Source organism: Indicator indicator, chromosome 6 (assembly GCF_027791375.1).
Source record: "Indicator indicator isolate 239-I01 chromosome 6, UM_Iind_1.1, whole genome shotgun sequence".
Classification (NCBI taxonomy): Eukaryota; Metazoa; Chordata; class Aves; order Piciformes; family Indicatoridae; genus Indicator; species Indicator indicator.
This window is the reverse complement of record NC_072015.1, coordinates 41666036-41689904: the sequence shown is the minus strand read 5'-3', so window position 1 is coordinate 41689904 and position 23869 is coordinate 41666036. Positions and strand designations below refer to the sequence as shown.

At 41.3% G+C, this 23869-nt stretch overlaps 1 protein-coding gene across 2 annotated transcripts in view; it reads left to right on the top strand.

Moving 5' to 3' along the window:
• The window catches only part of FHOD3 (formin homology 2 domain containing 3), a 398084-nt gene that overhangs the window by 321379 nt on the left and 52836 nt on the right, over positions 1–23869 (top strand). For both annotated transcript variants that reach the window (XM_054381537.1, XM_054381535.1), the window contains 4 exons: positions 1443–1657; positions 7968–8261; positions 12503–13392; positions 19125–19283. In XM_054381537.1, coding sequence (XP_054237512.1) covers positions 1443–1657; positions 7968–8261; positions 12503–13392; positions 19125–19283 — 1558 coding nt within the window. The remainder of the gene's footprint in view (positions 1–1442; positions 1658–7967; positions 8262–12502; positions 13393–19124; positions 19284–23869) is intronic.

Below are 23869 nucleotides of genomic sequence, written 5' to 3'. Positions count from 1 at the left end.
AAAAATCATTCTTGAGAATTGGCTTCATGTTAGAACTGTAAACAGTTCCTATTTTATAGCCACACAAGTCTGTGGCTTGTTATATTTTCCTCCAGAGTTTGTAGGGGTTCTTTTTCTTGCAGAATTTGTTCAAACCTGTGCATACCTCTGGAGGAATAAAAGAAAATGAGTGTGCTCTTCATTATTGCTGTCTTCAATAAAGCAAATTACCTCTGAAAATATAAGGACTGCTCTTCAAAGACATTTTTCTGTGCTCTATATTGTGAATGTGCATGTGTGTGGCTGCCTTATGTACTAAGCGTGTTTGTTACCACGTGCAGCTGACTTGTTTACCCTTCCTGCTTTTAATGCACACTCATATACTAATTTGGGCTGTCAGTGAGGCAGAAGGGGGAAGGAGAGGTGTTTCCTGTTATGAAGCGGTGACAACAGCGGAATTAAAGGAGGATAACCAGGGTGTTTCAGAAACATAAGCCTTGATTAACCTGTTTAACAGTTCACTTGTGGGTAAGACAGTCTAAAGCCTGATCCAGATGTATTCATTAATTTATTCCTTAGCAAATAGTGATGGGTAAAATTAGCAGACATCTGGAAGAGGCACATATTTCAAAGTTATTTTGGTTGACATGTATAAAGCACACTATGAAGAATATGATTGGTAGCTGGTCTTAATAAACAGTTAGTGAGTTCTGGCTGCCTAAAATGCAAAACAGATGTATCTTTGTTCTTTTAAAGTGATTTTGATGAATAAACTACGTGTGACGTCAGGTCCAAGCTATTGGATGTCTGAGTCCGGCAAAGAAATTTTTTAGAATAAAAAAAAAAGAGAAAACTTTCCATTGTAGACTCTGCAAAGAACAAAGTGAATTCCAGTGCATTGCTCTCAGGTTCAGAGACTTTAGATAGTCAATCCAAGCATTTATTATTGGTATTGTTTTCAGGGAGATCTGTTTTTCCCTGCTGCATTTTCTTGTCCTTGCAGCAAGTCTCAGAATCTATCTATTTGCATCAGTATTCAGAGACTCTGGCTTTGGATGGTTGCTGGGGGCAGGGAGGGTTGTTTGTTTGGTTTTTTCCCTCCTGTTTTAGTTTTGTGAGAGGGAGGGCTGGGAGGAGGAAGAGGAGTTGAAGGAGGAGAGTGAAAAGGAATACAGACAATGCTTCCAAAAGCAGAAGGACTGTGCAGACACAATACTGTATCTAAAGACTCTTTAACTCTGCTGGGTTCTGCTTTTGCTTTGTCATGAGCAATGTAACATTTTTCAGGGCAGTAGTCTTTGCTTTGGCGTGTGTCTTTTGGCAGATTGAGCAGGCAGGCAGTTTAGTGCTCTACCCTGCATGTCAGGAAGTCAGCTCATTCTCTGCAGGTGTTTCATCCAGCAGCAAGCATCAGCCACAGACTTCTTTTTCTTTACGGAAATCCTCTGGAATTTAACTTTCAGATACAAATACTTGGAGAGGTTGGCAGCAGAGGAGCATGAGAAGGATCTGAAAAGTAGAAGCCTAAGCCGAGGCAGAAGTGAGCTATCCCTGAACCTGAGATCTCCTTCAGCCCCATCCTCACCTGTACCCAAGTGCATCAGTCCAGCATCCACAGAGTCACAGGAAGAGCTGAAGACCCCTTCCACTCCTTTTGGGACCACTCAGCCCTCAGAAGGTAAGAATGAGGGCAGGGGAAAGAATGGTGGTTTTATCAGTTTTTCTCAGTCTAGAAGTAATTTTTTGATGCATGAGTGCAGGAATATAATCTCTGAGATGACAAAGTAAAGGGTCTTATTATATTGTTTCATACTGTCTTCCTAAATTTCTTCCTTTTTTGCATAGATTTGGAAGTCTTCTAGTCTATTCAAGAAAAAATGCACTGCTAGTTGTTGCTGTGATTTATATTATCATTGTGTGCTGCTATTAGAATGGAATAATTGGAAAATACAGCATACAGAGGAGCTTAATTTTAGCATCATGTTCCTTGTATATTAGAAGTTAACTGAATACTAAACCAACAGTGTTCCTGCCAACAGATTTTGCTTATGTGGATTCTCTGAAATAAACGCAATAGATGAATGCCAAGTTTATAATAATCTTCCAGCAGAGCACAGCCTAAATGGGACAAACAGAAAAGGCCTTGAACTGAAGGCAAGGAGGGTGCATTGGTTATTTTTAACACCAACAAAAACTCTTAAAATTGCACTACAAGTAGTAAAGAACTTAAAAGGGATCATAGAAAATGAGTGAAACGGAAGGGATAAATGACACTTGCATGGTTGGTTTGCTGTCATAATTTAATGGTGTACAAAGCAGTATTTTTTGCATGTGCACATCATTCTGCTACTTGCATCATGCACCTCTCCTTCAGTCCCCAAGAAATCACCCTCCACAGAGATTTATATTTGTGCCACATGATGTTGTATTAACATTGGGAGCTAGAATGCATGTTGAGGATGAATTACTGCCATAGTTCGGGTTTATTTTATTTTATTTCTTCCTACAGGCTATTGGTGATTAATGCATTTGTAACTTGCACTGCTTGGTTTTATTGAGTACTGTGGCTGGTAGCATGCTATAAGGCAAGGAAATTTCAGAAAAAAAGCTACAAATATTGAATGTTTTATACGTTTATCCTCACCATACTAAGTAGGTGAAGTTTATTTAATTTAGGTTTATCTATTTTCACAATTATATTCCCCGTTTCCTTGTCTGGCACCTTAAAAAAGTCTCAGTGGAATCATTTAAATTTAAACACTGATATTCAGAAACATCCAGATGCCTTTTTTTTTTTTCTAGTGCAGTATTGCTTTTAGAGCAAATAATCTAGATTTTTCCACCATCCAGGGAGCAAGTATCTCTTTTATGATGATTATTTTAACATATTTCTCCTGGAAGCATTACAAAAAAAATTGCTGGTTGAAATGGAGCAGGACGGTCCATTTGGAGAATACATTTAGGGCAGGTGTACAGGGCAGCTTCAGGCAGCCAGAGTGTGTCAAAGCTATCAACACGTGGGTAAGCAGGACAGCCAAGTCATGACAACAGCAGTAGGCATCAGAGGGCAGCATCTGCAGGCCTGACAAATTGAGTGCAAGGGTAGAACATATCCATGGGGCAGTGTCAGCTTCCAGCCAAGGGCAGCTGCAGGCAGATGGCCAAGACAGCACCAGAACAGGGGCCTGAAATCTTAGTTTTTACAACAGAGTGACTGCATCAGTGGACAAGTGACAACTTATGGATGTGATCTATCTGGACTTCTGCAAGGCCTTTGACACAGTCTCTCACAACATCCTACTCACCAAGATGGAGAGATACGAACTTGCTGGGTGGACTGTTCAGTGGATAAGGATAGTTGCATCTGGAGGGTAGTAGTCAATGGCTCGACACTGAGATGGAAAGCAGGGACAGTGATGTCCCTCAGAGGTCTGTTCTGGGACCTGTGCAGTTTAGTATTTTTACCAATGCTATAGATAGAGGGATCCAGGCACCATCAGCAGTGTGCAGCTGAGTGGTGCTGTCGATAAGCTGGAGGGACAGGATGGCATCCAGAGGGACCTGGACAGGCTGAAGAGGTGGCCCAGGTGAACCTCATGAGGTTCAACAAGATCAAGTGCAGAGAGCCCTGCACCTGGGTCAGCACAACCCTCGCTGTCAATACAGACTGGGGGAGGAAGCAATAGAAAGCAGCCCTGAGGAAAAGGACTTGGGAGTGTGTGTTTGCAGCCTGGAAGGCCAATCGCACCCTGGGCTGTGTTGAAACAAGCACGGCCAGCAGATCCAGAGAGGAGAGTCTGCCATTCTGCTCTGGTAAGACCACACCTGGAGTACTGCATTCAGGATTGGAGCCCTCAATGCAGAAAGGACATGGACCTGATGAAGCAGGTCCGGAGGACGGTCACAAAAATTATCAGGGGACTGGAGCAGCTCTGCTACAAGGACAGGCTGAGGAAGCTGGGGGTGTTCACCCTGGAGAAGAGAAGGCTCTGGGGAAACCTAATTGCCACCTTCCAGTACCTGAAGGGGGCTACAAGAAGGCTGGAGAGCACTGGAACAGGTTGCCCAGAGAGGTGGTTGAGGCTCCATCCCTGGTGATATTCAAGGTGAGGCTGGACAGGGCTCTGGACAACCTGACCTAGTTAAGGATGTCCCTGCTGACTGCAGAGGGGGTTGGGCTGGATGAGCCTTAGAGGTCTCTTCCAACCTGGGTGATTCTATGATTCTCTGATTGTACTTCCTCAGGAGCTGTGCATGACAGACTGCTGGTTTAGGCCTACCAGAAGGACTGAAAAGGTCACAGGAAGTAATAAGCATGTGGGCAGGGCAGGCTCTCTCATCTGGAAGTAGCCAGATTATTGGATATCAGCTAAATGTTGGAAGTCTTAGTTATAAGCCATGGTCTCTAAACTGTTTTCTGAGTTCATTATTCTACAGAATGAATAAAAAGATCTCAATTCTTACCATCCTTAGGAAGAATGTTATAGATCCTACTAAACAGATCAACTGAGGCGTTAACTTGCTCTAAGCCAGTTTCAGGAAAGATGAAGTAGAGCCATGGATAGAACCCAGATTACTTGCACCCCCAAGCAGTTACCTTGTTTTTCCAACTAAAAATGAAACTTCAGAAGGAAAACACTACCATTGTTCTGTGCCTAGGACCCTCATAGACTGCAAGAATGTTGTTAATGGATATGTGATATTCGTCTGCAGAATCCAGAACCAAATGGGAAGTATGTTCTTCTCCTAGCAAAATAAGTGATCTTCTGAGTCAGATCTGGTTTGTGCCATTTGTTCTGAAGTATACTTTGCTCATCTAGTATCTACTGGGCATAAGAAGGAAATGGATTTTGTCAGTGGATAAAGAGATGGCTTGATGGATGCACCCAAAAAGTGGCTGTCCATGGGTCCATGCCCAAGTGGAGGCCAGTTACAAGTGGAGTCCCTCAGGGCTCGGTCCTGGGACCAGTCTTGTTCAACATCTTTGTTGGTGCCATGGACAGAGGCATTGAGAGCACCCTCAGCAAGTTTGCTGATGACACCAAGCTGTGTGGTGCAGCAGACAGGCTGGAGGGAAGGGATCCATCCAGAGGGACCTTGACAGGCTGGAGAGGTGAGCCCATGACAACATCATGAGGTTCAACAAGACCAAGTGCAAGATCCTGCATCTGGGTCAGGGCAAGCACCAATATAGGCTGGGCAGGGACTGGCTTGAGCGCAGCCCAGAGGAAAAGGCCTTCGGGGTGCTGGTGGATGAGATGCTCAACATGAGCCAGCAGTGTGCACTTGCAGCCCAGAAAGCCAACCAGAGCCTGGGCTGCAACAGGAGAAGTGTGGCCAGCAGGTCAAGGGAGGTGATTCTCCCTCTCTGCTCCGCTCTGTTGAGACCCAGCCTGGAGTACTGCATCCAGTTCTGGAGCCTCTATTACAGGAAGGATCTGGAGGTGATGGAAGGTGTCCAGAGAAGGGCCACCAGGATGATCAGAGTAGGCTGGAGCACCTCTCCTATAAGAAGAGACTGAAAGAGTTGGGGCTGTTCAGTCTGGAGAAGAGAAAGCTCTGAGGAGACCTTCTTGTGGCCTTCCAGTATCTGAAGGGGACCTACAAGAAGGCTGGTGAGGAATTTTTTAGGGTGTCAGGGTGTGACAGGACTGGGGGGAACAGAACAAAACTAGAAATGGGTAGATTCAGTTTGGATGTTAGGAAGAAATTCTTCCCCATGAGGGTGGTGAGACACTGGAAGAGGTTGACAAGGAAGTGGTGGAAGCCTCATCCCTGGAGGTTTTTAAGGCCAGGCTGGATGAGGCTCTGAGCAACCTGCTCTAGTGTGAGGTGTCCCTGCCCCTGGCAGGGGTGTTGGAACTAGATGATCCTTGAGGTCCCTTCCAGCCCTAACAAATCTATGATTTCTATGATTTCCTAACCTGTCATTCAAAAGAGGGCTGACACCAACATCTGATCAGATCATAGCAGATCAGGTTGCTAGGGCTTTATGTGATCATCTTTAAAAAGTCAGAAGATACAGATCACACCATCTCTCAAAATTACAAAATCTTTTCACGTTCACTGAGAGGTTCTACTACCATTTCTTTTAGTGATGAGGTTATAAATTTCCTTTGGGAGATTTCATTCTTCTGAGAGATCTTTGCATGTTTTTTTCAATAATAACATTTTTAGGGATTAAGTTCTGGCAGAAGAAGAAGTAGGCATATGACTAAAGAATTAGTCCTTAAGCCACATTCTGTTTTCTTTCTCCTGATTAATCCAATTGCAAGTAAAACTTCTCCTCCCTGTGATTTTGATTCCCTCATAGACAGTGCCCAGGCTATTGTCATATGTAAGGTACCTTTAGAGCTGACAAGATGCTCTCTGTGTAGAAGAGGGAGAAAGGTAACTTTCTAATTGGGAGTGGTTTAAAAGATTTTAGAAGGATTTGAATGAGCATGAACTGTATATTAGGTGTACATTTATATAAACGTAATATACATGTGAATGTCTGGTTATTTAACTAGTGGCACATTTAAAATCAGTTGTGAAAGTGTAGAAGCTTAGGTCAAATGAAATCATGGCAGTAAAGCAATTTGCAGTTTTATATGCTTAAATTATGAACTAAAGTGGAATAGTGTGGTACTTAAGATGCATTACTGAAAGCTAGTTTAAAAAGGTAAAGATAGGCACAAGTGTTGTTAGAAGTTCCAATTATTAGTGGGGGTGTCTCAGAACACAGGATAGGCACTCAACATGAAGCAATCACAGGAAAATTTTATGACCTTCATCATTTTGGCTTATGGTGTCTCAGGATAAATCTGTTTACCTGCTCCCTAGAGGATGACTAAAATGTTTTGATTGCATTGCAGTGTGATCCACATTTTTTCTTTCAAAGGTTCATGTAGTCCTTGAAGAAACTCTCATATATCATCCAAAGACCATGACAAGTAGGCTCTTTTGCAATATTGTAATGAAAAATAGTTAAGAGATGGAAAAAACAAGTATGACTTGGTCATTGTAATTCAGCCACCTGACACATGATGTAGTACAGAGGGAACTTGGGAAGTATGCAGAACTAACATGCATGGCCATTTTTATCACTCCTGCATGCCATCTCAGCTTGCAGAAGATTGAGCTGCTTGATGTGAATATGTGTGGATGCTCTTCAGTTTCTTTGCAGCATGCAGAGAATATTTGCATGTGAAAATCTGCAGTTACAGGCAAAAGTCCTCAAGGTGAATGTATTCATTTTACTGTCAGTGATAAAGCAGGGAAGAAGAAACTAAGAGTACTATCAACAGTATTTGCTGTGTGCCAACCAATAAAAGTACTCATAGTTTGCTATATGCCAACCAATTGGAAATTACATTTGTGCCATATACCTAGCAACTGGACACTTCGTTCAGCTTTACTGTGGCTATTCTGAAGTAAATATGCATGAAAAAAAAGTATGTTTCTTTGTCAGCCAAATGTGTGACAGTGTCGTTTCCAGACTGTGCCATTCAACTGTGTTAATAAATCTAATACTTGTATTTTTTTTTGTTGAAGTGTTCCTCATCAGGTGAAAAAAAGAATTCTTCCAGAATCCAAAGAAAATTCAGCCAAAAGTATCAATCTCCCTATTTCTTGCTTTATAAAATATCTCTTCCTTCCTGGGTTTGTCTAGGCACTGACTTGTCAATGTCACACCGAGGTGGGATGCCCATTTTCTGCTGCTCCATTCAAATCGTTATGCAAGTCCAACACTCTAGCTGTGGAAATATGGATAAAAACAATGGGCTGGCTCCAGACATCAAACAAGGCCCTTCTCACGTGCCATGCTCTTGTTGCACAGCATGCAGCGGTCTGTTCTTCCTACTGTTCAGAATGCCACAGAGTTGCTTTTTCTTTTCTTTGCATAGGGCACTTGTACAACTTTCACACTGCTCTCGTTTAGAGGATGAAGCCTGTGATGAGTCCATTGTCAGTGAACGTCTTTCTCCCATTGTTCTCTCCTCCAGCGAGTGCCAGTGAACACGAACCAGAAACAGAACCAGAACCAGAGCAGGAGGCTGAGGCCGAGCAGGGAACGGAGACAACCAAGGAAATAGAGGCTACAGAGGTGGGACCAGAGAGTGAGGTGAAACAAGGACCAGAGAGAGAGACAGAAGAAAGTGCAATACTCAGTGAAAAAGAAAGGCAGAATGAGGAAGTGAATGAGAAAGACAACTGCTCTGCATCCAGCATATCCTCAGCAAGCAGCACTTTAGAGAGGGAAGAGAGAGAGGACAAGTTAACCAGTGACAATGAAACTGGTAAAGTTAAGCTTTTTCAATTATGAAGAGTTTCTGGTGAGGCAAAAAAAGAAAACTTTAAATTAGCAGCTCTCTTGCTGTATTAATTAACTAACAAATCCTTTGTTCTGTCTAAGACTTTCTTCACCATGGTCCAGTCTGATCCACACTCTCCTTGGAAATCCACAAACTTTGTTAAGGTTTGAGGGATAGTGAGGCCTTGACCAAATGAGGTTTCCTTTGATCTGAAACCATTTTCTTCCCCTAAGATTGATATATTAACTATTGAATTATCATGCTGCAGCGACTTGCATCTCTAGCTCCCAGACAACTTATTTGGACTTTCTGCACATAAAACAATGAGGGGCCATGTTGACATGATCTGTGATGAGATTCCAGATACTTTTTCTCATCCTTTTAGAGGAAGAGCAATGTTGGCTGGAATGTTTGTTCCTTCTCTCCAGATCTTCTGTCTTGGTAAGGCTTCAAAAACGCAATGAAACATACATAGGAGCTGCTAAAAATAGGTCTGGACTGTGGCCATATTTAGCTCATGTAGACAAGGCACATGAAATAAAGCTTGTCTGAAAAATACAAGTTCTGTAGTAACCAGTGGCTCTTGTCAGATGTGCCACCAGGCACGTGTAAAGGCCCGCCCTGGAAAACACGTGAAGAATCTCTTCTTCCTGGAGAGACAGAGACAATCAAATCGTGTCATGCAGCCTAGGCAGGGAGGGAGTGAAAGACGGATTTTGACCTTTGTTGATTAATTACTCTTCCTCTTTTTTATAGGGAAGTAAAGGAATGTAATGTAGTTAGGGCATTTGGTTCCCAAGTTTTCTTAGGGCTGAACAGTGGAGTGTGTTGTCCTAAGTTTCCTAAATTCTAGATAAGAAAACAATAATTGCTTCACAGCATGAAGCAATGGAGTCTTGCTCTTTCCCCAAAGATGAGGGACAGGCTCAATGACAAGGATTACCTCACAAAGAGCAGCTCTCAGATTGTACTCTTTATATTTAAGCCGCATCAGTTTTTCTTTTTTTTTTTTCTGTGAAGCGTTTTGTTATTTTTTTCTAAATTGAAGAGCTTTTTTTTTTTCAACCAGCATCAAGACTGAGTTACTTGAAATGCTGTTGTACTCTTAAGGAATTTTCCTGGTTTGGGAAAGTAGATGGATGCATAAGTAGGAAAGGGAGATATGACAAACAAAGGCTATTGCTGCACTGTGGCATAGTCCAAGATAGCCCAAGTGTAAGTAAGGGAGAACAGGTCACACGTTTTTCCCCTCATCTTGTCTGTTACCAACCTGTTACTGCTCTAAGTAAGTTAACCTTGTTATCAAAAAGCCACCGTTGTGGAATTGACCTACATTACCAGCAGGCTAAACATGTGTTAGCTTGTGCTGTGTGGGAAGTCTCATGCAGTGAGTTATTTGTTCTACAGCAGGTGAGGAGATCCATAAAGCAAATGAAAGCACTTCCTCCAGTAGTTGTCATGTTCCCAACAAGCAGTTTGCCCTTTGTGAAGTGGTCCATTGGTTCTGCCCAGGTGCATTAAGGACAAAGGAATAAAGCTCTGGGTCTTGGTTCCTCCTTCATTAGCCACCCCACTGCATTTGGCACCAAACAAGTCTTGTTTCTTCAATATTTCAAAGCATTACCTGTGGAAAGGAGGATAGATGAGGACACCAAGGTAGCAAGAATCTTCACAGCAACTATTGTTTATCAGCTGGGGCAGGTGGAGGCAGACTCGGGGAAGCCCAGATTAGATATTGTGTCTGCAGGAATTTTGATGAGCAGTTTTGTGAAGGGATTAAATCCTGGAGGATCCCAGCTAGTGAAACTGAGAGTGGGAAGGTCATGAGAGGAGGAATGCTGGGAGCAGTCTTGAAAACCTTTGAAGGAAAGGTTGGGAGTAGGGGAAAATCCTCTGTGAAGGCTCATCTGGGTAAAATCCATGAAAGGAATTGCCTAGTTATATTGTCTAGTGAAACCACCTCAGAGACAAATCTAAGCATTTATCTCAGGTGACAGATCTTGGTGAGAAAGCAGTCTCATGGATAAAATCTGACGGAAAATGAGCAGCTGATTAAAGCAACCAAGCTTTCTGCAGGAAAGCAGAAGGAAGCAGTTTTGGAGATTGTATCCATTGCTGAAAAAAGTCTTTTGTCTGAGGTTAAACCTCTGGACTCATTTTAAAATTGGTTTAGAGGTTGATCTGAATAGAGGTTAGAGACATTGCTGTCTGTATGATTTCTGCTATGAGAACCATTCTATATTTTAAAGGGGCGGGGGGAGTCGTGGAGTCCTGGATGTGGATCTCATGGGGGCAACACCTTTTCAGAGCACAAGGCTAGATGTTGTATTAAGCAAGCAACTGTGTTGATGAAGGAAGCTGTAAGAGATGTTTAAAATTCTAAAGTATTGAGGAAGGTGGGAGAATAAGTGAAGAAATAAAGATAAAATGGTGGTTAAGAGAAAGGACAACTGACAAACAGAAAAGAAAATCCTTAACCATAAAAGGCCAAAGGGATGACATGTTAGTGATCAAAGTAAAATGTGTTGGAGAAATACTTTTAAAATATATAAAATATAATAATATTAAAAATATATTAATAAGATTTGTAAAGACTGGGGAACAGAAGGAATCACATACAGGCAATCCCATGGGTACTGTCTATGTGAAATCACTTTATCTGATGCCCACTGGAAAAAGAAGCACCATAATTTTTAGACAGCTTTAGTCACATTTGTTAGCAGTTGAGGAAATGTAGTCAGAGACACTTGCATCATTTGTTTTTATAAGTTGGCCACTATAGGTTGTGATTTATGGTGCTGCCTCAGACATGGTGTTTTACAGATTTTTGTTGAGCAAAGCAGTATTCAGAAAGATGAACTTTCATTACAAGTGCGTGTTCAATGATCGTAAAGGGGAAAGAAAGCCATTAGGCTTTCAATGCCATCAAGTATTAGAGGGAAGGTAACAGTGGTTAACAAACAGCATAGTCAAAAATATTTTACGAAAAGGTGATCATATTCCTGGAAAAAACCTTAAAAATCTTGCCTATGGTTATACTTGGTTAGTTACCCTGCAGCCTGCTCTGGGATGCAAATAATCTACTCAGCTCTGGTGAGACCCCACCTGGAGTACTGCATCCAGTTCTGGAGCCCCTATTACAAGAGGGATATGGACATGATGGAACGTGTCCAGAGGAGGGCCACCAGGATGATCAGAGGGCTGGAGCACCTCTCCTGTGAGGAGAGACTGAAAGAGTTGGGGCTGTTCAGTCTGGAGAAGAGAAGGCTCTGGGGTGACCTTATTGTGGCCTTTCAATATCTGAAGGGGGCCTACAAGAAAGCTGGGGAGGGACTTTTTAGGATATCAGATAGTGACAGGACTGGGGGGAATGGAATAAAGCTGGAAGTGGGGAGATTCAGGCTGGAAGTGAGGAGGAAGTTCTTCCCCATGAGAGTGGTGAGAGCCTGGAATGGGTTGTCCAGGGAGGTGGTTGGGGCCCCATGCCTGGAGGTGTTTAAGGTCAGGCTGGATGAGGCTCTGGCCAGCCTGATGTAGTGTGAGGTGTCCCTGCCCATGGCAGGGGGGTTGGAACTGGATGATCCTTGTGGTCCCTTCCAACTCTGACTGATTCTATGATTCTATGTGTTGTGAAGATGGCCCTGGTACCCAGCCAGGAGGCCTTCATAACAGCCAGATGTGAGAGGTTTCTTCCACTAGGCAGCAGGGATGGAGGAGGAGGAAGAGGAGGAGTAGGCACTTACAAGTTGACCTTAACATCAGGGAGGGAATATCTCTATTATAAGGAAGATTTCTCAGAGTGGTTCCAATTTATGGCCAGGTGAAAAGTACCACGATAACCTATTTTGTGCCATTGCCATGATACTTAAGCCACATTCCAGATCACTGAAGATAATGAGCATTTATGCACTGTATAAAATGAGCTGCAGTAGTAAGTAGTACAAAGTGAAACCTGAACCTTGAAATCCTGACAATTATATAGTCTCTCCCAGGCTACACTGGTTATTTTCTGCTCCCATTTTTTTTCTGAGAATGACTCCCAACCCACCAAGATTGTGCCTATATTGGCACTGTTATTTCTTTCAAACTTTTCAAAGCTACTGTTTGCCCAATTTCAAACTAGTTGTGCATGTGTCCCCCAGTCTTAATTTCTGGTGGATCAAAGAGTGTTCTTGGTGCTCTGGCTCCCTCCCTTTGACTCTTCCCACCTGTGTGTATGCTTGCAGGTCCATGGTTGCAGACCATTCAGGATGCTGGTGTGAATGAGCAGTGCAGCAACATCCTCAACAACAAACGGTTTATGCTGGACATGTTGTATGCACACAACAAAAAGCCCAAGGATGAAGAGGAGAAGGAGCTGGAGGCGAAGGAGGAAAAGAAGGAGGCGGAGGAAAGTGAAGAGTCACTCACTAGTCTAGCCAGTAGAATCTCTGTCCTTCAGGCCACAAAGCAGGCTAAAGGTGAAAGTGTCAAAAAGATTGAGATTGGAAATTTAGACAACCAAGGCAGCGTAAAAGCCTTTGCAGAAAAATTCAACAATGGCGAGCTGGTCAAAGGGACAGCCATGCCTGAAGATGAAATCAGTGAACAGGTCCCTGAGAAAACACCAGCACAGCCAAAGAAGGAATCTGACTACATCTGGGATCAGCTCATGGCTAACCCTAGAGAACTTAGAATCAAAGACATGGATTTCACAGACTTGGGGGAGGAGGATGATGTAGATGTATTGGACATGGATATGGGTCCTGGGGACTCCCTCGTTCCCCCTCCTCCACCTCCACCTTCCTTTCTGGGTTTGCCTCCACCACCACCACCCCCCCTGTTTGGATGTCTGCCTCCACCTCCGCCCTCTGCTAATTTATTGGCTCCTCCTCCACTGTTCAGCACTCCTCAGGGCTTAGGGTCTCCCCAGGTTTCTAGGGGTCAGCCAGCATTTATAAAGAAGAAGAAAACCATTCGTCTGTTTTGGAATGAAGTACGACCATTCGAGTGGCAGTGTAGAAACAACAAACACTGCAGAGAATTCCTGTGGTCAAAACTGGAACCCATTAAGGTGGACACTTCCAAACTGGAGCATCTTTTTGAGTCTAAATCCAAGGAACTGCCTGTCACAAAGGTACAGCTCATACTCAGCTTGCTATTTTTTTGCTATTGTATTGGTATTCATTCTGACTTAGATCTAGATGATTTATGTTGTTTATCTGAAAGCAGTGGAAATTACTGGATGTATTCCAAGTTTGACCTATGACAGAAGATATTCCATGGCCTGAAACCAGGAGATAAGCCTAGGCTGGTGTACATGCTAAGTTTCTCTCCTGTCTCATGTCTGCTGGTGTTGGGATGCCACTTCATTGGTGGGGAGTACCAGCAAATTTTACATTAGCTTGTTCGTAGCTGAATGCCAGTCTAGGTATAGAGATGTGAAATACTTTCTGTCAGTGTATTTATAAAGGTCACAGCATGATGACTCATGTCTGTGTATTTGACAGATCTTCACTTGCTAACATTTTCCTAATTGTTGTGTGAAAAGGTTAGAATATCAGACTGGAGCTCCTGCAAAGTGCCTGCATGTGTACTCTGCAGGATCGCTTTATTAGCTGTACCAAGTTTGCAGCTAAATTCTGCAGGGGTGTTGGGGGTTTGTTTCATATTGTTGTTCAGACCTGTTTTAAATTCTGAATTTGTACAATGTGACTATCCACATTTTAGGATTGAAGCTCATGCAGGAAATAACTTCTGTAGCTAGGATTCCCTCTTCCTTAGTCTTGTTATAAAATAAATTGATAAAGGATGGCAACATGGCTGTTTAACATTAGACTCAGCAAAAACAAAGGAAGTCTTTTATAGTCACATTGAAGTAGGAATTTGAAGTAGCACTAAAAAATTTATTTGCTTGAACATTTGTTTTACATGGCTGTGTAAACTCTTTCTTCTAAGGAGAATCATTAGTATTGGGAAACAGTAAAAACTCCAGTAAATGTTGTCCATCTCTCTTACTTAAAATAAATCACTTCTCTGTTTTTTCTGTATGCCTATATGTTTTACAGTGAAATACAAAAACAATCAGCACCTTGAATATTTTACTTACATTTGGCTGGCAAAAGTTGCTATATATATATTATGTATGGTATTATTATTGTTTGCTCTTAATCTGTGGAGGCTGGGTGTCTCACAGTCAAAGTTCTCTGGGTCACTTGCCTGGATTACTCACTCAAAATTTTCTAATAGACATTCTTGATCTTCACAGCCAAGTGAGAACACTGCAGTTTAAACAATCAAGCCCCCCATTAACTACCTAGCAAACAACAAATACATAAATAGATGTCTTGCATAGATCCTGCCCTTCACTGTTCAGAGCTGAATTTTTTGTGCCTGTAGATCTGAAATTAATTGTGTAGCGGCTCTGAAAACACACTCAGCTGACCCTTCGTTTGGCTAATGCTGAGATTAATTTCTCTAATTCCTTTTCTGATGAGGAAGGAATGGTGATAACATCACAGTTCCTTACTCCTCATCTCTCTCCCCATAAAGACAAACCTGCCACAGATGGTTCATAGATGAAAGGAAGGAGAGCCTTCAGTTAGTTCCATAGAAACTTTTAATTCTTTGAATTGAATGTAGAATGATGGCATACTTGCCATTTCCAAACTTTAGCCTTGTGCTAAATGCAAGTACTGTAGTAGACCAGTCTGGCTGATTCTTAATCTTTTATTATCACCCAAAATGCTGCAAAAATATTAAAATGTTGGAATTTTGCCTTATTTACTTTTCCAGTCATTCACCCAATTATTCACCATTGCACATTCCCAATCCGCCTTTGGATATTTTCCCTCCTTCGCACTTGTTTCCCAAACCTGTCTGATGCTTTAGCACAGCTTTTGGCTGTTTCTTTGAAATTAGTGTAAGTCTGAGGAATGATTTAGGTGACTGCTTTCCTCTTGGAGGCTAATAACTGCTCTCTGCATGAGACGTTATACTTTTGGCACTCTTTCCACTGCATTGCATGACACAGACATAGAAGTCTCATTGTGTCTTTAGACTAGACAATGGTGACTGAGTAGTACCATAGCAGAAGTCTACCCATACTCCTGCCTGGTTTGAACAAATACCAACAAGTCTTCCAGGGCAGGTTGTGATGCTTAGATCAAGTGAGACTGGGAATAATTAAGCAGACCACTGAATCCCTAAAAGACTTGAGATTTGGTACAAAGATTGCACTCAAATGAGGATAGCTCTCGCATTTTCCAGACTGCTTGGTTTATTTCCAGGGAGTAGATTCCCCATTGTGTCTAGTTTCTCCTGTCCAATGGCTACAATCCAAAGCAGGTTTATTCTATAATATCATAAAGTCTGATTCACAGCACAGTTGATTCAGTTGTAAAAAAGCACAGAGCAACAAATCAAGAGTCAAATCTCCAGATTTCATAGCAAAGATGGAAACAGGTGCATGGAACACAAACAGTCCAGAAAGATGATAGGAAAAGCAGTGTCAGAGGGAAGGAGCGGGGCTTGGCTCTATCTTTTGCATATGCTTTTTCATACAGCTGTAACCAATTTTTACTCTAGTTTCTAATCCTTCACTGTGCTTTCCACAACGCACAGCTATAAACAGCTACTTCCTGGCTTACGAGAAGTTTTTAATTAAATACAATAGACTAGGAAAAAAAAAGTAGATTTTAAATTGTAGGATATAGTATGGGACTTTGGGGGAAGGATGGAGCTGGGAGGGGAGATTCTTGATTTTAGGAAACGTGTGCCACACTGGACAACTTGTACATTGATTATAGTTAGTGGAGTACCTCTAGTTGCAGAATGTTTATTTTCTAGTATAGAGGACCACAATATTATGTTTGTGAATAGAATCAAAGTGATCAGGTATCCCCTCCAAGCCAGCCTAGAGTTTCTTCTTTTCTCACTCCACCAAACAAAGAGGTATTTTGGCAAAGTACTTCAAAGTGTTTGTTTTTCAGTGAAGAGCAATGAAATTATGCAGACACTACTGAATCAAACATTGTTCAGTCCTTTGCTATCCAGTTTGCTCTGTGTCTCATTTGAAAGTATTGTTTTGCCAGTTCATCTATAATATATGGGATATTGTGATCCATCATGCGCATACAGACTAGTAAGGGGGGAAAATTAAGGTATGTCTTTTCATGTCATGTATATATTTACATGCCTAGAGGCATATTTCTTCTAGGAATGTTTGTTGCAGTTTGAATAAATACCAAGATACGTCATAAATGTGGACCAGGATTTCTGAAAAAGGTTACATGTATGTATCCTGGACAGAGTCAATGGCAGCTGAGTGCTTCCATTTTAAATCCTCAGTACTAAATCCTTGCAAATTGGGATAGAAATTAAAAAAAAAAATGCCCTCTCCCTATTGAGGGATTGCCGGTTTTATTCTGTACTACTGATGCACGTTGTTCTGCAGGTTTAAGACAGGAGATCTTTCTGACTTGATGGTCATATGTAATTACTTATATGACCACTGGAAAAGTGATTCAAATTTTGCTGCTTCCTGTATTAATTAATGCAAAGAGCCATGTTTTAGCGTATGTGCTCATCAGACCACAGATCAGCTTCTGTGGAATGTTAATGGTTTTATAAGGTTATTAGGAATAAAATCTTTCTCTTTTCTTCATCCTTTCATTTACTTGGAAAAGATTTCTTTGTAACTCAGCCATTGTACCCAGAATGGATATAAAAATCTCTTCTCAAAAGAAGAGTTACATTCCCCCAGATTTTATACGCCATATGCAGTTATAGCTCTGGAAAATACCTATGTGCATACATACCCTGTGTTTCTCATCTGGCTCTCATAACTCGTTGCTAAGGAGCAATCACGCTGTTGCAATCACAATCATCCCAGTGCTTAGCATCATATGTCTTTCTTGTCTAACAGAAGCCTAAAAACAGAGTTGCAGATCTGAGGCTTATTTACTCATACCATATGTGGGAAGCCTAAATTTAACTCTCTTTCTCCATTTTTTTGCCTTCTGCATAAATTCTTTGGAACTGTGTAATTCTGTGCTGTGAAGAACAAGGTAAAAAGTGGTGGTTTAAAAAGGCTTAATGCAAGACAGACTCAAGAGGAAGCAGTCTCTGCAGAACTCCACTTGTTTTCATGTGGTCTTGGCCACTAACTGTGGTCCTGAAAATACATTTAATGGCCCCAAAACCAAAAATGACTGCATTAAAGGAGAAACTGTATCCCAGATCCTTCAGGTAGTTCCCTAAGAAAAAGAGGACTCTCTTATTCAAAGAAGGGAAAGGTCAACGGGGCTTCAGAGATGCCCTTAAGGTGTTGAGAGCAGTTCTGAAAGAACAAACATCGGAAGCAAATATTATCTTTGCTTTCCTAAAATTTGTCCTGTTTACTGCAAAAGTGTTGTTTCTTTTTAAGTTTAAAGAAGACAGGCCTCTTACTACTTTCACATGTGTTTGTCTCTAACCCCTTTAAACTGTACTTGCCTTCAGTCTCTTCTGCACACAGAAGTTGCATCATACCCCATTAATCCTACTGGTATGATGGAAGGGCTGCAGTGCTACACACATGCTGTGCAGGCTGCTGGGACCAGTGGGCATGGCTCTTCCTGTGCAGGCAAGGAGCTGAGCTATTGCAGAAAAGGCATCTTTCTAACAATACACCTGCATTCCTCTGTTGGGCTGACCACAGCAGGAGGAGGTACTTTGATAAAATCCTATTTCCTGACTTAGACATTCTTCCAACACAGAAACAACGTGTGGACCTAGCAGTAGTGTGGTTTTTGACTTGGTGGCTTCAGTACAGACCCCAAGGAAGTGGAGAATAAAAGCTTTATGGTCGAAAAAGTAATCCTGAACTCAGATTAATACTTGGGCAATAAGATACTCCTCTTGGGTTTCCCCCAGTTCTATTCCTGTAGACAACACAGGTGATTCTGCATTCTGAACAGCTGTATGGGCTGCCACTTTGGATCTGTGCTAAGACTGCTTCTGCCAGAGCCACTGACCACAGCCCAGGTAACAGGCTCTCCATGGCAGTCCCATCAATGCAGCCTCCACACAGGTTTATATATAGCAAAACATCTCAGCACTTGCTTGCATCAATGTGCTGGTCTTCTCCCAACGTTGTTGTGCTCTGATAGGGCAAAGGAAGAGGAAACAGAAAGCATGTTTCCAAAATTCATGTGTACAGAGAGGGAAGAAAAACTCCTGTGAATGAGGAGCAGTCTTCTGCTCTTGTAGCTGCCTGATACCCAACATATGTAGTTGCCAAAGAGACACATTCTGGCATGGGATAATGAGAAAAAGAGAGGCATTCTGGGGCATAAAAGTAAAGAGCACATTCAGCACTTCATTATGTCATATAAATGGTTTCTGAGTCACCTTGCATAGTTCATTCACATTTTGCCAGTATGAGGATGGGCAGAGAGAGGAAGAAATTTCTTGAGTCTTCTCTTGAGTGGAATTTAAAGTGTATGTTGTTAGTTCTTTGTGCTTCCATTATTATTTCTACTGCAATTTATACTGGAATTATGATCTAACTATTATGTCTAGTCTCAAAACTTTGTAAAAAGAAAGGTTGAAATTGTTTCGCGTCTGTGAAGGGCTTGATAGAGGTATCACGAACAGCAAGGCAGAATAAGTTCAGAATGCATTCAACTCTGTTTAAATCCTGCCAGCTCATGCCAATGACTGCAAGGATGTGGCAGAAGAATTCAGCTGTTTTGGATGACTCTAAATGAATTAGATTTATATTCAGTGTCATCACCCTTGATTAGAGGAAGTTGTTAGTGAAAGGAGTGACTTTTCCTTTATAAAACAGGCTGAAGGAATAATATTCTTGTTTTCTCCTTTACCAAGAAAACTGCTGCAGATGGGAAGCGACAGGAGATCATTGTATTAGATTCAAAACGAAGCAACGCTATTAACATTGGCTTGACTGTGCTGCCCCCTCCCCGCACGATCAAGACTGCCATCTTGAACTTTGACGAATATGCCTTAAACAAGGAAGGAATTGAGGTAAGAAAGAATAGTCAATGTCTTGAAGTCGATAGTTTCAGTGTTTGCTTTTTGTTTTTTCTTTGGTGTTTCACACGGTACAGGCCAGGCTTTTCCTGGAAAAGGGAGAAGGAAATGTATTATCTCATGACTGAGAGTTTCAACCCTTTAAATCAATGCAGTGTGGTATTCACCTGAGGCTGAGCATGCTCAGTAAATATGGATCCTCTGCTTTGGGTCTAACTGAGTAACGATGTTAATTTCTGTCAAGATTTTCAGAGTATTATCTCTTCCTTTGAAGCTTGACTGAAATATTGTAAGCAGCAAAAACAGGCAGTGAGTTACTAGGGCTGATGCAACTGTCACAGAGTTTAATAAAGTTCACTCCCCATTAGCTGTTGGAGCCATTCTAGATTGTAGATCTAATGGAAAACAAACACAGTGACTGGTTCTGCTCAAAATAGCATTTCTGTGTTACTGTTGTTTGAAGAAAAGTGTATAAAGCTTACAGATGATGTCATTTTTGCCAGTGCATGTTTGACACTGCATATATGCTTACCCAGATCCAAGAGCAGCTGTTAGTTTTTTTTATTATTAAAACATTTTTCTTCTATTAGGTGTAAAAGAGGGCTGCTCCCAGGGGTTTTTTCATTGTCGTTGTATTAATTTTTATTTATTTATTTATTTGTTTGTTTGTTTGTTTTAAATAAGCCTGTATCATCTAGTAAGAGAAACCTCCACAACTACAAACCTCAACCACTAGTTGAGCTGCAGAGGTCATGTACTGATTCTCAGTCACCTTTTGGTGGTTTGGTGCTGTATTTCATAATTTCCCCTCTTTTCACCTGCAGTCTGTTGACTACAGAAGAAAATGAGAAAAGCAGGCTGATATGGAAATGGAGTTGCCATCTGTTAAATGAAAAATAGAAGGGAAGGCCCAATTTATGCCTACTAGAATATAGTTTCTTCCCACAGTTATATTACTTATTTGCTATATAAATACCTTTATTGTATTATGAAGGTGACAAATCAGGCTGAAAAAGTAATTTTTCATGATCCACCCTAGATACCCACCTAGGCAGTTTGCAGCACTGAGCTTTAATATGTTGGAGAGAAGTCAAGCCCAACTAAGTTGACTGAGTTGGATCTGCCACTAAGATCTCAGTGCTGTAGGCAGTGTTTCCATACAAAGTCCAACATAAAGTGGCTGATAAAGGACAAATCTTCATCATCTTCCACACATCATATCATACAAATTGTTTCCTTCTCTGGCTCCTTGTTATGGGTTCTCATTTAACAGAAGCTTAGCTGCTCTGCACAGCTCATCCTTTCCAGTGCCAACATTTGTACCTGGGCTGTCCCATCTGCTAACCACCTGTGGTGTCCACACTTGTGAGTGTCTTGTACCACCATACCCTCCTTTGGGTGGCCTTTCTATTAGCTGTGAGAAACCCATAATTTCATTTAAAATATATATGCAAGTAGGTTCCTAATTGAAGAACTGAGAAACAGGAAATTATACACTGCTGATACACTTGCCCAGAACTAAAGAAAAAGAGGTTTCGGAGTTCTGTGTTGACAGTTTACGGCTAAGGATGTGACTAATCCCAGTGTGGTCGTTCAGAGATTTTTAAATCAAGAGAAAACTGCATAAGTACATATCCCACATACTTTGCACCTTGAGGAATGAAGATGATGATCATGAAGAAAAGAGCTTTCTTTTCTTAGTGTTCCACAGTTACTTAATCAGGTAAAACCCTGGACTGAATTCAAATTCCCTTCTCCAATCCCCACGTTGCAGATTTTTCTTATAGCATATTGTTATAGAGTCAGAGGGATGTTTATTGCAAGACACAGGGCTGAATGAAGCTCTGTAGATTCAGCCAAAAGGTGTACAGAGAGATACTTTGTGAGTTCCACTGTTTTCAGCAGATCTCTTCCTCTCTTTTCTGTATTGCCCCTTTGATCTCCTATTTTTCTTGTCCTCTGTATCCATCAGTTCATTGGCTTACAGAGAACAGGGGTTGTCCTTTCAGCCTAGATTTTTAGAAAGTTTTATGTTTCATATCTAAGTAAATAGTGTAAGCATCAGCTTCATTTATGTGAAAACACAGAGAATAAAGCAAATTATTTACTACATAATGATATATATAATTTTATAGCTAATCTCTGGGTTGAAAGAGGCAGAACTGGTGTGGAAAAACAACCATGCAATTTGTCTATTTAAAATCTGCATCCCAGTGGCTACTCAAAAGCCTTTATGTCTCATTAACTGTGTAAAAGAGAGATAATAATCACAGCTAATAACCAGAAAAGAGAGATATAGGAAAAACAGGAGAAGAGATGTAATGTAAGCAGTGAGGACATAACATTCACTGACAAAACTTCAGAGGAGCCAAAATTCAGGATCACTTTCAGGTTTTAGCAGATCCAACATGGAGTAAGGACCAAAAGGATAAAAAGTCACCTGAGGCTTCTTTTAGCCTTGGCTGTGAGCTCTGTGCTGTGTCCTTCACAGTGAGGAGCTTCAGCATCATTGTGTTAGGGTGCCTGTGGCACTTTGGTGAACAAGTTCAGGTTAAATGGTATCTTAAAACTGATGTTAGCTATTCCTTTCAGGACACTGGACTAAAGTAGTGCCAACAGTAGTGCAAGTAACAAGGCAGTGAGGTGATAGGACACAAGCTACAAGTTTGTCACAGCCCAGCTCATCATCAATTCATAGTGAACCAGTGCTTAGGTGCCTCTGAGCTGAGGAAAAAAAGGCAGAAAATGGGGGGATGGTGCAAAAATGGTGGGTGTGGTCCATTTAGTATACAGAAATATCTTTTCAGAGGAATGCATAATGTGTGTCTGCAAGCATGCATCAATCCATCTAAACACAATGTTGCCACGTTTGCAAGAGTTTGTGTTTCCTTCCTTTGAAAGCTTGGCATTCATTGTGCTCAAACAGCTTGAGCATGGATGAGTGCTTTCTGTGAGGTAAGCAAAAGAGATGAGCTGAAAATTCCTGCCACCTAATTTTTATGAAGTGTCTCACAGGCAGCAGCAAGAATTAGAGTCCACCACAGCAGAGTTTGGTGCTTGTCTTTGGTATAAGAAATGAATGGGTCCCTCTCTAAAGTGCTACCCAGTAATGGAACATGGATCAAAATCAAATTCTATCAAAGAGTATGATTAATTTAGCAGATTAAAACTGGGGTAATGCTGCAAGGAAATTCAGATAGCTTTGTCCTTTACAATGTGGCTTGGCGATGCTACGTGCTATTTACTGCATTGGTAGGTAGAGCTTTTAGTAAAACTACTTGAAATGAAATAACTCTCAAGGATTGCCAGGCCCTTCATACCCACATTTGTTAAGTAATTTGAAATCCAGGTGTTTGGAGTGGCCAGGTAGCTCTGAGATGTAAAAAGGGATAATAAATGAGAGCTTAACATTTAAAAAGCAGATGGTGACATGTGCAAACAAACAGCAAAAGTCATTCTTTTTTTTTTTTTCCAGAAATGACCGAGATATTTACATTTTTGTTCTGCTAGTTGCCACAGTACTTTGGCATTTGCAGTTTCCAATTTGTTTAGCTAATTATTTGTAAAAGTATGATGGGATGTTTCAAATTATGGTAACTCCTGTGACCTGAAAGAACACAGAAGAGAGAATTGACTTAATGATGCCTTGTTGGCCATATACCCACAGTCAACATATTACTGCCCTAATGACTTTCAGACTTTATTTAAGAAAGAAAAGAAAAAAAAAATTATTTTCACTCCTTGCAGGAAACCACAACATCTTGTACAGTTTATGTGACCAGCCATGACATGTTCATATATTTCAGTACAGAGCTGAGGAAGAGGAGCAGTTTGAGCTAACAGCTGTCAGTTCCCAACTTACAGGGATGGCTATCAAGCATTTTGGATGTGGTCCCTTCTCAGAATTTGATAATTTTTGGAAATGACATAAAATGAATGCAGGTGGCCTCACTGTGGAATCTTTAACATGTTTTTCTGTTTCATTAGAGTTTCTGCAGGTATTCAAACCACCAATGTACCCTATTAACAGCTGCATGGAAAGCTGTAGTGTGAGAGCCTTTTTGGAGCAGAATCATCTGCTGAGGCCTGTCGTTCTCTCTATTTTGCAAACTGTTTAGGTGAATATTGGTTAATCACTGAGAAATGCTCTGAAGCAGCTACTTAAAAATCTCCCTTGCTGTTAGATACAAACTCAATTACAGCTGTGTGGGTGTGTGGGAGGATGAATGGATGACCAGATAGCACATCTCAAAACCAACATATAAATGCTATGAATCTGAACAGGTACACGTCAGAATAATTTCCAGTTATTGACATGTGAAGAAAAAGCACGAGAGTGTATTGAGAGATTTTTCTCCTTGTCTTCTTTCCTTAGGTTAATAGTCTAACAAGGTAGAAGCTTACAGTGTCCAAGAAAAGAAGCATCTTTTTATTTGTTTTTAGAGAAAGGTAAAGCCAACATTATCAGAAAGAAATACTTCCTTACTTACGTTTATGGAAGTCAGTGTAAGAAGATGGACAGCAATGCGAATGTTGTGGATGAATTTAAGTAATGTTCCACAAATTGAACATTATTCACT